General features: G+C 53.0%; 1 protein-coding gene across 1 annotated transcript; it reads left to right on the forward strand.

Moving 5' to 3' along the window:
- The first annotated feature begins 1,013 nt into the window (after window positions 1–1,013).
- On the forward strand, window positions 1,014–11,736 carry C1QL2 (complement C1q like 2). Its single transcript, XM_055261163.2, has 4 exons — window positions 1,014–1,113; window positions 1,939–2,025; window positions 8,807–10,394; window positions 10,997–11,736. The coding sequence occupies exons 3-4, from the start codon at window positions 9,711–9,713 to the stop codon at window positions 11,174–11,176; spliced, it is 864 nt and encodes a 287-aa protein (XP_055117138.1). The 5' UTR covers window positions 1,014–1,113; window positions 1,939–2,025; window positions 8,807–9,710; the 3' UTR covers window positions 11,177–11,736.
- The last annotated feature ends 273 nt before the right edge of the window (window positions 11,737–12,009 follow it).

A 12,009-nucleotide genomic window follows, 5' to 3' on the forward strand; every position in this document is an offset into this window, starting at 1 on the left:
CATTGCTAATTAATTTTTTATTTTGTAGAGACAAGGTCTTTACAAAAGTTTTTTGACACAGAGTTTTTGAAACCAATTTTACCCAGGGATGCTTTTTTTTTCTTTCATGGATGGGAAATTCCTTGAGAATTGCTGCCTTGTCCCCAAAGTGACTCCAATGAAGCCCAGACCCTTTGGTAAAGTGGTGGGGGCTGAAGGATTTTTCTGGTTCCCAGTGACCCCAAAATTCCACCCGCTGCCTTGCTGCCTTCTCACAGAGCTGCAGGCCTTCAATCTTACAGGATCATGTGTTCCTTCCAAATCCTTTACAAAACATGAACATGCAGGATATAATGAGTTGAGAGGAAGCCCTTTTGATGTTGTAAAAGCTGCATTTTTAGCCTCATGCTTGACTTCTGTCTCTCCTGCCTGTTGGAGAGGGCTGGTGGTTGCCTCATTACAGCTGTGTTTCATGGGAAGTGTGTGTGTGTGTGTGTGTGTGTGTGTGTGTGTGTCAGAGTGAGTGCATAGAACAAGTAGCTGAGAGGCAGGAAATAGGGAGTCTGAGGGGGAAGAACTGTTCCTCTCAGCCACCGAGCCTCTGGCCCGGGCAGGGAGGAAGTCTCTTGTGTAGGCATGAGCATGGAGGAGAGGGCATATATGGAGTGCCTGAGATCTCCATACAGAGCTATGGCCGCACATCAAAGCCTGGAACATAAGCTAATTCCTGGATTTCTGAAACCCGATTCCTTCCTGCCAAGGGAAGTCCGACAGCCACAGCCATTAGCACCACGGACAGCGGCAGACCTGCAGGTGCGCCCTGGGAAAGGCTTGGACTTCAGCTGCTCAAGGAGCAGGCAGGCGTTGGTGGGACTGAGTTTCGATAGATCAATGGGATATTTTTGCACTGCACTGGGGCTTAGCTGGACTCACTGTCTTTTACTTCTCCTGTATCCCACCTAATGAACACAAGGTCACAGAGGGTGGTGACAAGGTGAGGACGATGGTATATCCATGCCCTCCAGGAGACAACTGAGGCTCAGCGACACTGGACTGCTTGAATCCCCTGCCTTGCCTGTATCTTCAGTGCCCAGCACATGGCAACTTCCCAGATAATGTTGGTGCATTGGGAAGGTGAGCTCTACTCCGTGGCTAAGTTCTACATCTGCATGGACAAAGGGCTGAGTCTCCTCTAGGGGAAGTCCATATGGTCTCAGTGAACTTCTTTGAATCAAAAGCTTGCTTCCCCCAGCAATCTATAGCTTTATTAACATGGCTGCCAAGAAGAAACAAACAGCCACACCCCTCTAGTGACCCCTGAGGCTGTTGGTGGCTAGCTGTGCCACCCAGGGAAAAACACAGCCTACACTGGGCTCTCCTGTCTTATTCTACTCCATCCCACAAATGCATGTTGAGTGCCATCTCAGACCCACCCTGTGGCAATGAGGAGACCAAATGACAGAATCTTTGCCTAAAGAACATACAGATTCATAGAGAGAAAAGCCACTCAGCGGAGATAGGATGTGGCAAGGGCCATCTGAGGATTGCCACTTGTCACGTGTGTCACCCCAGCTCTGGGACATAGGTGGTTTGGGGAGGGATGGTCCATGTTGGCAGATATTATCATGAAGGCAAAGAAGGAGGTTAGAAAAGTAACCCCCACAGGCTTCTCAGCTACTGAGGGGTAGAGTGTTTCTGCTTTCTGCTGGATCTCCTATCTTGCACATAGTAGGCACTGGATAAATAGTTCCTGCATGGATGAATAATTAAACTGCACTACCTGGCTACAGGACAGAAAAAAGCTGGGAGGGGAAGGGTGGCTTGAATGATTGATTCTTTTGCTGGCCTAGTGTGGGAATAAGCTGAGATCAGTGCAGGAGGACCTGCTTAAATCATCCCCATTTTGGGTTTCTGAGAGCTGTCTCTCTCTCTCTCTCTCTCTTTTTTTTTTTTTTGCAGGGGACTTGGACTCTGGAGAAAGCAAGCCCAGACACTGCAACAAACTCACAGCTCCATGAAGATCCAGCCAGGGCCAGCCCCTTACAGGTGAGATAATTAGGGCCCCAGCAGCAGTCTCTGAGAGGGCCAAGTGAGGGCTTTCTGGGGCTGACTGACCCTCTTGACTCAACCATGTTGCTGCCACTTCTGGGTTAATGGGCCTGGTGGGCGCTTTCTCATTGGTCACTGAGCAGGGTTGTCTGATGTCTTCAGGGGCTGAGACGGGAGCATTCTTTCTCCACCCCCTTTAGCTGTGAGCATCTCAGGAGCTAGGGCTGAAAATGGAAACAGGCCTGTGGGTCACTGTGGCCCAGCTTCTCAGAACAGCAGGACACTGTGCACTCCGCCTCGCCCACCCTCTGCCCTACACTGTAGGGCACTAGTTCCTGCCTGAAAGGACTGGAAGAGCCTATGGCGCCTACGCCCCACAAAATACCTAGCTCTATCTGAGTGCCCAGCAGAGGTAGAAAATATGATTTTCCTTCTCTTTCTTTCAGAGCAATCACTCACTAGACACATGAGGAAGACCAAGGGGCTGGAGGTGGGGTATGCAAAGAGAGGTACAGGGCTAGGCTTACTATAGTATCTCCAAAAAGGCCAAAAATAATGCATAAACAAAGTGGAGCTGGAAGACAGAGTAATCAATACTTGCAGAAGCAGGGTCCTGGGAGAAGGCTTGATGGGAAAGGTGGCACATGTAACATACTGTCCACACCAGCCCTGCACAAACCCTTGGCTCTGTACAGACCAGCCTCTTTGCTGTGCCCCTGATACCAGTTGGGAAGCTCCACTGCACTATCCACCCAGACCTCTCACAGGTTCAAGTCTCACTTGTCCTTGAAGGTCCTGCTCTGTCTCTTCATCCTGGGATAGGCTTCAAGTGCTGTGGGTGGCCACAGTGACTTGCATTTGGCAACTTCTTCCTGCCTGTACTCCTTGTCTATACCACCTAAATACAGATGGCTGCTTAGGTGCTTTCTGTTTGTTAGTCTTGTTCCTCCATCTAGACTGCAAGCTCTTTAGCAAGAACATCATCTTCATGCCTCCCACCCTACCCACCCCAGCACAGCATTCTGCATATGGTAGGTGCACATGCTATATGGAGGATGAATGAACAGATAAATGAATAAATAAGGAAAGAAAGAAGAGAAGAAGAAAAAGAGGGAGAGAAGGAGGGAGGGAATGAGAGAGGGAGGGAAGGAAGAAGGAAGGAAGGAGGGAAGGAAGGAAGGGAGAAAAGAGAGAAGGAAGAAAGGAAGGAAAGAAGGAAGACTTCTGTTTTTTTTGCAAAGGCTAACAGGAACCTGCATGGCCAATCAAGTTCCTTCTTTGCCCTCCTTTCTTACTTTTCCAGCATAAAGAGTATCTCTTAAATTTTTTCACTTTTTGAGCAAACTATGACATGAGATCATATATGTAAAATTTTCAAGCAATGTAAAATATTAAATAATTTAAAAATATTTATTGGACACTTGCCATGTCCTCATGATAGTTACTGCCCTTGGGAGGCTTACCATCTGGCTGGGAGAGATCAGCAATATATGCATGAAGCCTTCAGCCAGACTGACCTAGTGTCTGGGAGCTCCAGATCTGGGGGGACACATGTCCAGGATCCCAGCATAATCTGGAGCAATTATTGGAGTGATTACATATGACAGTGACATTTATAAATATACAGCTTTATCTTAGTTTCCCCATCCGTAAAACAGGGATGCCTATCTCATAGTGCTGTGAGCACTACAATAATTGATATATCTAAAATGCTTGGCATAGGGATATAGTTAGTGCTCAGTAAATATTACCTATTATTGTTATTGCCACCAGATAAAGGAAGAGCTTGGAATATTGCAAGGGAGCTTTTAGGGTACAGGCCTGAAATGGCTTACATCAATCACTCAGCTCACATTCTATTGGCCATGGTTCTGTCACATGCCCTCACAAGTCTGAAGGAGAGGCTGGAAAATATAGCTGGGCCCTGCCCAAGAGGAAAAGGAAATGATTTTGTGACCTCACAGTGTTCTCTCTGCCATCATCCGCAGTGACTTCTATCTTGCCATACCCAATGGATACCTTTTTATCCTCATCTTACTCTATCTCTTGTGGACTTTCCAAATTACAGATCACAATCCTCCCTTTTTAACTACTCCCCTCTGTGAGGCCATTTTCCTGGCTTTCTTTCATACTTTGACTGCTTCTGTTTCTTTCTCCTCTGTCCATCTTTTAAATGGCTGGGGTGAGCATGGGGGCGGGTTGTTATAATGAGCTTGTGCTCTCTCTCTCTCTCACCCTTCATTCTCCATGAAAACTTGCTTGTGTATAGCTCCATTAACAATTTTTTAAAATAATTTTTTAAATAGAGATGGGGTTTCATCATGTTGCCCAGGCTGGTCTCAAACTCCTGGGTTCAAGCGATCCAAATGCCTTGGCCTCCCAAAGTGCTGGGATTACAGGCATAAGCCACTATGCTTGGCCAATAGCTTTATTTTTAAACCTCACTGCTGAGTACTAGACTCATGTCCATTGCCCACATAATGTCTTCATTCAGATATTTCCCTCAAAGTGAACATTTCCTAAACTGACTTCATAATTCCTTCCACCTCCCAGCAGTGACAACAGATTGCTCTTCCCCAAATATCCCCGCCTTCTCATGCTCACTCACCCAGTTGTTCGACCCAAATCTTAGAAGTTAATCTTGATTGTTTTTTTCTTTTCCTTCTCCTCCCTTAACTTCTATCTCAAATCCATCAGCAAGACCCATGGGCCCCAAGTTTAAAATATACCTGGAATTCACCTACTTCTCTTCTACTATCTCAGACCAAGCCATCATTATCTTTTGCTTAGATCATGCAATAGCCTTCAAACTGGTTTCATTTCCAAAACCCACCCCCCCTCCACCACCACATCCATTCACCACACAGCAGCCAGTGTGGTCTTTGCAAAACATAGACGGATCACGTCACTTCCCTGCTTAAACTCCTTCAGCAGTTCTCAATTACACTCAGGAGAAAATTCACCTCTTTCAACGTAGACTCCAAGGCCTTGGGTGATCTCACTCCTGTCTATCTCCCTGACACATCTCCTACTGTCCTTCCCTTTGCGGATGCAGGTAGAAGACTGGCCAGTGTATTCCACATGATGTCTCTAAAGAGCTTACACTCTAATTGGGACACAGGTCTAATTTAGAGAAGGCATGTCAACAAACACCCATGCTGCAGCTGTTTAGGTACAAACCCAAGTGCTACGGGTAGAAAGAAATGGGGGAGCTGAGGGTGTCTTGTAGAACAGCTAGAGTAGAAGGAACCAAGACTGTTGTGTACCACTGTGCACTCAGCATGTGGCATGATGGCTGGCATATGACAGGGGTCAATAAACACATATTGAGCAAATGAATGACATATACAAAAAATGAAGATGAATGAGTGACATGATTCCTGCCCTACTGGAGCTCATAGCCTGGTGGGGGAGGCTAACTAATAAAGAAATGAATGATGGTAAGACATAGGATGGCAGGGTACATTCAACATACTCTAAAGGGTACATGGGTAGGAACTATCAACTCAGCTTAGAGAAGGGTCAGGGAAGACTTCAGACAAGGAAGTGACACTTAGCTGAGACTGAAAGGATAATTAGAGCAGAGTCCAGATGAGATGCAGGAGACAGGCCATGGTGCAGGTAGATGAAGCATGGAGCCCACTGCTGGTGGGTGCCACTAGAGAACAAGACATGACAGTGTGAAACCAAGCATCAAACTCTGTGTCACAGAGCACAGGGCTGTATGAAAGGATAAGATAGAGAGCACTGGTCGGCACATAGTAGGTTGTCAGTGGACGTTGGTAGAAGGAATGCCTGCTGGATTACTAAAGGCAATTTAGAACAGATTTGAGTGGGTCTTGAAATGTAAAAACCACAGTCTAAATGGAAGGCAGTATGTTAATATAGCTCATAATTAATATAGAAGAGAAGATAGTCACCAATGATAGGGATCACTCAGGAGGAGCAGAAGCCAGGTAGAGGTGGATAAAGAGGTATGTCAGCTGGGTGCAGTAGCTCACGCCTGTAATCCCAGCAATTTGGGAGGCTGAGGCGGGTGGATTGCTTGAGGCCAGGAGTTTGAGACCAGCCTGGCCAACATGGTAAACCCCATCTCTACTAAAAATACAAAAATTAGCCAGGCATGGTGGCGGGCGCCTGTAATCCCAGCTACTCAGGAGGCTGAGGCAGGAGAATTGCTTGAACCTGGGAGGCAGAGGTTGCAGTAACCCAAGATTGCACTATTGCACTGCAGCCTGGGTGACAGAGAGAGACTCTGTCTCAAAAAAAAAAAAAAAAAAAAAAAGGTACGTCCAACACTCCAGCAGGCCATGCTGTCTGGCCCTGCCATGATGGGCGGGAGAAAGGAGAAGCAAGGGGAAAGACACTTCTTGACTTATTTGGCTGCTGTGTTGAGGCTGCCTGGGCTCTGCCTGCCCTAGAGGCTGCTGCCCCTGCCCCCTGGTGGAGGGCTGGTCTTGAGAGGTGCTCCCAGGAATGCTGATCCCCAGGGAAGGTAGCTTTGCTTGTGGTCTGCCAAGGTGAAAGCCTGGGTCTCAAACATCTGACCCTCCTTGCTTCATCTTTGCCTAGATACTGCAAGGACAAAATCACTGGGACTTTGCAGTCTCCAGCAGTCTGCAAGGCTGGGGAATTCAAACTGAGTGAGTGTCTGCCTGGAAAATGTTTGTCCAGGTGGAACTGGTGACTGGGAACAAACACTCTGGGTAGTTTTGAAAGACAAAAAGACAGAGCAGGGCAGGCTTGGGGAATGTGGGAGGCATGGGACAGCCCCCTTCTGTGCTCTGGTGAAGGACAAAGGATGTGAATGATCTTTGAGCTTCTCTTTTTTTTAAACCCTAACCCTCCCCACACCACCCTGCATGTTGCCACTATGATCCTAGTGGTCATAACCATGGCAGGGGAGGTTGAAAGCATCAATGGTTAATAAAAATAGCTAAGCTTCTACTGAGCTAGGTATCGTTCTAAAGCCTCTACATTAATTGACTCGTTCAGTCCTCACAATAACTCTGAGGCAGGTTCTTTTCCCATTCCCATTCTACACCTGGAGATCGGAGCTCAGAAAGGTGAAGCAATTTGCTCAAGGTCACACAGACAGGAAGTTCAGAGCCAGGATTGGAAGCAGGCCATGTCGCTCCTGAAATCACGTGCTCTTGGGGTGACTCTGAGGCAGAGTGGAGGAAGACTCCCAAGTCTGAGGAAACCAGTGAAGACTGTGGCCAAGAAGTAGCTGTTGAAGCTGTGTTCACTGACAGGTTCAGAGAGCCCTGATCTGGGTGCCAGGAGGATCCTGGCTCTGTCATGTGGGTAAAATGCACTCGGCAAACACCCTACACTTGCAAAACCTTTTTTTTTCCTCATTGGTGCGGTGGGAAAATGATCACTAATCCACAGTAACATGAGGAATGAATGAAGGAGCACGTGCAAAGTGCATGGTGCATACGTAGTAGGTGCCAATAAATGTGCTCCTTCTCTCCTTGGTAAAGTTGGCTTCCGGCTAGGCTCAGTCATCCTTTCCACAAATATATGTGGAGGGAACAGGCTGGAGGAACATGGCTGGCAGTGGGGAAACGACCCAGGGTGATCAGAGGACAAAAATAGATTTTAACTAACCCGTAAGAACCTAGTGCTGGACAAATGAGAGTTAGCTTCAAAGCAATAGCCTTAGGTGGGTGCACTGTTGTTCCAGAGATGCTGATGCTACACCAAACACTGATGCCAGCCCTTGGATTCTCCCCCCAGGCCAGGCCTGGTGTGATTTCCATGTTGGGGGTGCTAGGGCAGGAGGCGGCCTTTTAGGGAAACTGAGTCTCAGGGACATGAATCACCTGGCAAAGTCTCACGGCTACTCAGGGCAAGAGCAGAAGCTGGGGCTTTGATTTCTCCCCTGGAAGTCTCTCCCACACCGGCGGGCCTCTCATCCTTCCTTAGCCTCACATGCTACATTGGAGATAGACTATTCTGCTCTCACCTGAGGCCATGGTTTATTCAAGACTGGCTCAGAATGGCTTTGGACTATTTGGACTATCTAAACCCACCTCAGGAGGAGGAAGCTGGGGATGTCCAAGGGAATGTGCCCATGCATCTGCCTGGCAGTGGCTGGGCTTGGAGTGGAGGCTGAGTGCACCATGGTCACCGTCAAGTGCCAGCGTCAAGCATTTGGTTTCTACACCAGCTTCACGCAGAGGACAAGGGCCAGCCATTTTTTGGTGGAAGAAAAGGTCTGAGGCGAATATTCCTTTTTTGTTTTTTTTCGAGGTGGAGTTTTGCTTTTGTTGCCCAGGCTGGAGTGCAATGGCACCATCCCGCCTCACCTCAACCTCTGCCTCTCTAGTTCAAGCGATTCTCCTGCCTTAGCCTTCCGAGTAGCTGGGATTACAGGCATGCACCACCATGCCCAGTTAATTTTGTATTTTTAGTAGAGACAGGGTTTCATCATGTTGGTCAGGCTGGTCTCGAACTCCCAATCTCAGGTGATCTGCCCGCCTCGGCCTCCCAAAGTGTTGGGATTACAGGCGTGAGCCACCGCGCCAGCCACGAATATTCTTGTATTGGGAGCCTTGGGCTTTTTAGAGTCATCCCAAAGGTTGGTGAGGTGCTCTACTGGAGCCTGTTTAAGAGTCTGGAGTCCTTAGTCTAGGTTTGTGGAAGATCTTCCAGAAGCGAGGTCTATTCAATTCTGAAGAAATAACTCAGGAGGGCTTTCAGAAACTCCTGCCCGCCGGACCTCACGGGACTCTCCTGGACTCGGTGGGTTGAGGTTTGATCCTCTTTGCAGGCCGGGGGATGGATTAGGTGACCCCAGAGGAGCCCTGCTGACACCTGGATTCCAGCTGCTTTCTTGGCCATGTGAGGGTGGCTGTGTGCGCCCCGCCACTGCGCGCGTGGGTGTCTGTGTGTGTTGTCGGTGGGAGGCGCGTGAGTGTGGCTGCGGGTGGGTGTGTCCGATGTGCCCGGGCTTGGGGCCGCGCCCGCTGCGCCCACTTGTGGCTCCTGGGAGCCGCCAGGGGGAACCGCGCCTTCACCGCCTCTGCCGAGGACGCCGCCAGATAAGAGGCTGATGACATGAGGGCTCCGTCTCCCGAGTGATGGCAGCGCGCGCTGTTTCGCCGCCTCCGCCGCTCAGCCCCGGACTCCTTACGTCAGGGTAGCTGGGTCCCCCCTCCGCGCGGGAGCCAGCGAACAGCGAGATAGCACAGCAGAGCGCGCCGCGGAGCCGGGGAGCCCTCACTGCGAGAGGAGCCCCACCGAACCCAGCGGAGCGGAGCCTGGCAGGAGGCAGCGCCGCGGAGCCAGCGCCGGACGCCGCAAGGAGACTCCCCGGCCAGCGCAAGCATTCCCCAGCCGGCGCCGGACCCGCGGGGCGCCGGGTTCGTCTTGTGTGCCCCACGTCATGCGCGCCGGGGTCCGCGGCTCTCCCGACCAGCCCCAGCGCGGTGGGCACAGGCGCAGAGGTCCCGGCGCCTCTCGCTGAAGTAGTTGGGTGGCCGGGGCGGGGGGTCGCCACGTCGGGGGCGCGGCCGGGACGCGCGGAGCCGGCCCCCGAGCGCGGGGAGCGGGGCCGCCCGCGCCGCCCCACCATTACCTCCTCGGGCGGCAAGGAGGAGCTGGTGGCTGTCGCCTCCCGGCTGTGGCAGCGGCGGCGGCGTGCCTGCCTGGCGGCCGTCGGCGTACTCTTGGCCATGGCGCTCGGGTTGCTCATCGCCGTGCCGCTGCTGCTGCAGGCGGCGCCCCGAGGCGCCGCGCACTACGAGATGATGGGCACCTGCCGCATGATCTGCGACCCTTACACTGCCGCACCCGGCGGGGGGCCCGCTGGTGCAAAGGCGCAGCCGCCCGGACCCAGCACGGCTGCCCTGGAAGTCATGCAGGACCTCAGCGCCAACCCTCCGCCTCCCTTCATCCAGGGACCCAAGGGCGACCCGGGGCGACCGGGCAAGCCAGGGCCGCGGGGCCCCCCTGGAGAGCCGGGCCCGCCTGGACCCAGGGGTCCTCCGGGAGAGAAGGGCGACTTGGGGCGGCCCGGGCTGCCAGGGCTGCAACTGACGGCGGGCACGGCCAGCGGCGTCGGGGTGGTGGGCGGCGGGGCCGGGGTAGGTGGCGACTCCGAGGGTGAAGTGACCAGTGCGCTGAGCGCCACTTTCAGCGGCCCCAAGATCGCCTTCTATGTGGGTCTCAAGAGCCCCCACGAAGGCTATGAGGTGCTGAAGTTCGACGACGTGGTCACCAACCTCGGCAATCACTATGACCCCACCACGGGCAAGTTCAGCTGCCAGGTGCGGGGCATCTACTTCTTCACCTACCACATCCTCATGCGCGGCGGCGATGGCACCAGCATGTGGGCGGACCTCTGCAAGAACGGGCAGGTCAGTGACCCCTACCCTCACCGGCCCCGCAAACCCTCGCTCGCGCCCTGAACCTCCCAGGGAACCAGACTCCTTTCTCTCCACCCGCGGGCTACCGTGCGAGCCCCGGAAAGGAACGCGCCTCGGTGCCACAGCATCTCCGCTTCCCAATGAGCCGAGGCCGTGCTCACCAGGACATAGAGCCAAATGTTGGGCCTTGAGAGCCCAGAGACCCCCATACCTAAACTGCACTCCTTGGCCACTTGCGTCCCTGCCTGCCTCTCCGTGGGCTTCTCGGAAACCTCATTTCTTTAGTTCCCTCCAGGTTGCCCCTTTGCCCTGCAGCCTCCTTTCCTCTTGGCCCTGGCCCCTGGCTCCCACCCTTCTACTGTGGGTCAGTGTTCATGAAGTTCCCCTTTCCCTCTTACCCAGACTCGTCGGCGCGAGGAGGAGGGGGGACCTGGAAGGAGTTGGCTAAGTTGGAGAGAGAGCATGGAGCTGGGGTGGGAGTGTGGACTCTGAAGCAGCAGGCGGGAGGCCCGTGCGTGGCGCGCCTGGTGTGGGCTGAGCAAAGGCGCGGGAAGAGGTGCCCCGGCTCACCCGCTCCTACCGCTTGCCCCCAGGTCCGGGCCAGCGCCATTGCACAGGACGCCGACCAGAACTACGACTACGCCAGTAACAGCGTGGTGCTGCACTTGGATTCAGGGGACGAAGTGTATGTGAAGCTGGATGGCGGGAAGGCTCACGGAGGCAATAATAACAAGTACAGCACGTTCTCGGGCTTTCTTCTGTACCCAGATTAGGGGCGCGGGGGTTGAGAGGTGGGGTGGCTGCAGGCCGCCGGGTCTCCGGTCTCCGCCCGGGCGCGGCTCCTTGGCAAAGGCCACTCTCGATTCATAACACTTCCTGACATCTCCTTTGGAAAAGACAAATCCCTGCCTCCTCCCTGCCCCGCTCCTGGCCTCAGAGCGTCTGCGACCCACCACGCTCAGGGCTGTGCTCCTGGTCTCCATCCCCATCCCGGCGAGGGAGGAAGGGACGCCCGAGCCCTTGAGGCGGCGGCACAGACTTTGCAAACCTGATTCGACTGGACAGGCAGGGCCGGGAGCCTGCCTTCCTCAGCCTCCTCCCAGTGCCTAGAAGCGGAGGGCTCTGGGCCCTGGCCAGGGAGGTAGGCCAGAGGGAGCGCGGGCTTCCTGGGGCGTCCTTCTTTGTGACCCGAAATACTTGTGCAGATTTCCCTGTCCATCAGCCACAACCCCACCCACAGCAGAATTCCAGCAAACAGAAAATTCACCTCTCCACACCGCATTCCCTCCTGACTCAGACTCACCGCGATGCATTAAATTATGTTTTTAGACTATGCGTTCTGTTGTCTGTATGTCGGCATATCCTGGACCAGGGCTCCAGATGTCCGCCTTGGCATAATGACCTTACCTGGGCCCAGGATAGGCCCATCTATGACCTGCTCCCCAGCCGCTGCTAATGGTACCTGCATCCCACCCTTCCCAGAAGCTCCCCCCAGGCTGCAGCCCTGAGCTGGAGAGGCCGGAGGTGGGGTTGGGAGGAGGGGAGGAGGCGGGGAAGGGCATCAGGGAGAGTTAGAGGAAAGCAGGAGAGGAATGATTGGGTCTCC

This window comes from Symphalangus syndactylus, chromosome 22 (assembly GCF_028878055.3).
Source record: "Symphalangus syndactylus isolate Jambi chromosome 22, NHGRI_mSymSyn1-v2.1_pri, whole genome shotgun sequence".
Lineage (NCBI taxonomy): Eukaryota > Metazoa > Chordata > Mammalia > Primates > Hylobatidae > Symphalangus > Symphalangus syndactylus.

Excerpts from the sequence above, each read along its gene's own strand:
- C1QL2 (XM_055261163.2), top strand. The coding sequence starts at position 9,711 with ATGGCGCTCGGGTTGCTCATCGCCGTGCCGCTGCTGCTGCAGGCGGCG. Across the intron at positions 10,395-10,996 it reads ACCTCTGCAAGAACGGGCAG|GTCCGGGCCAGCGCCATTGC; the intron begins GTCAGTGACCCC and ends GCTTGCCCCCAG.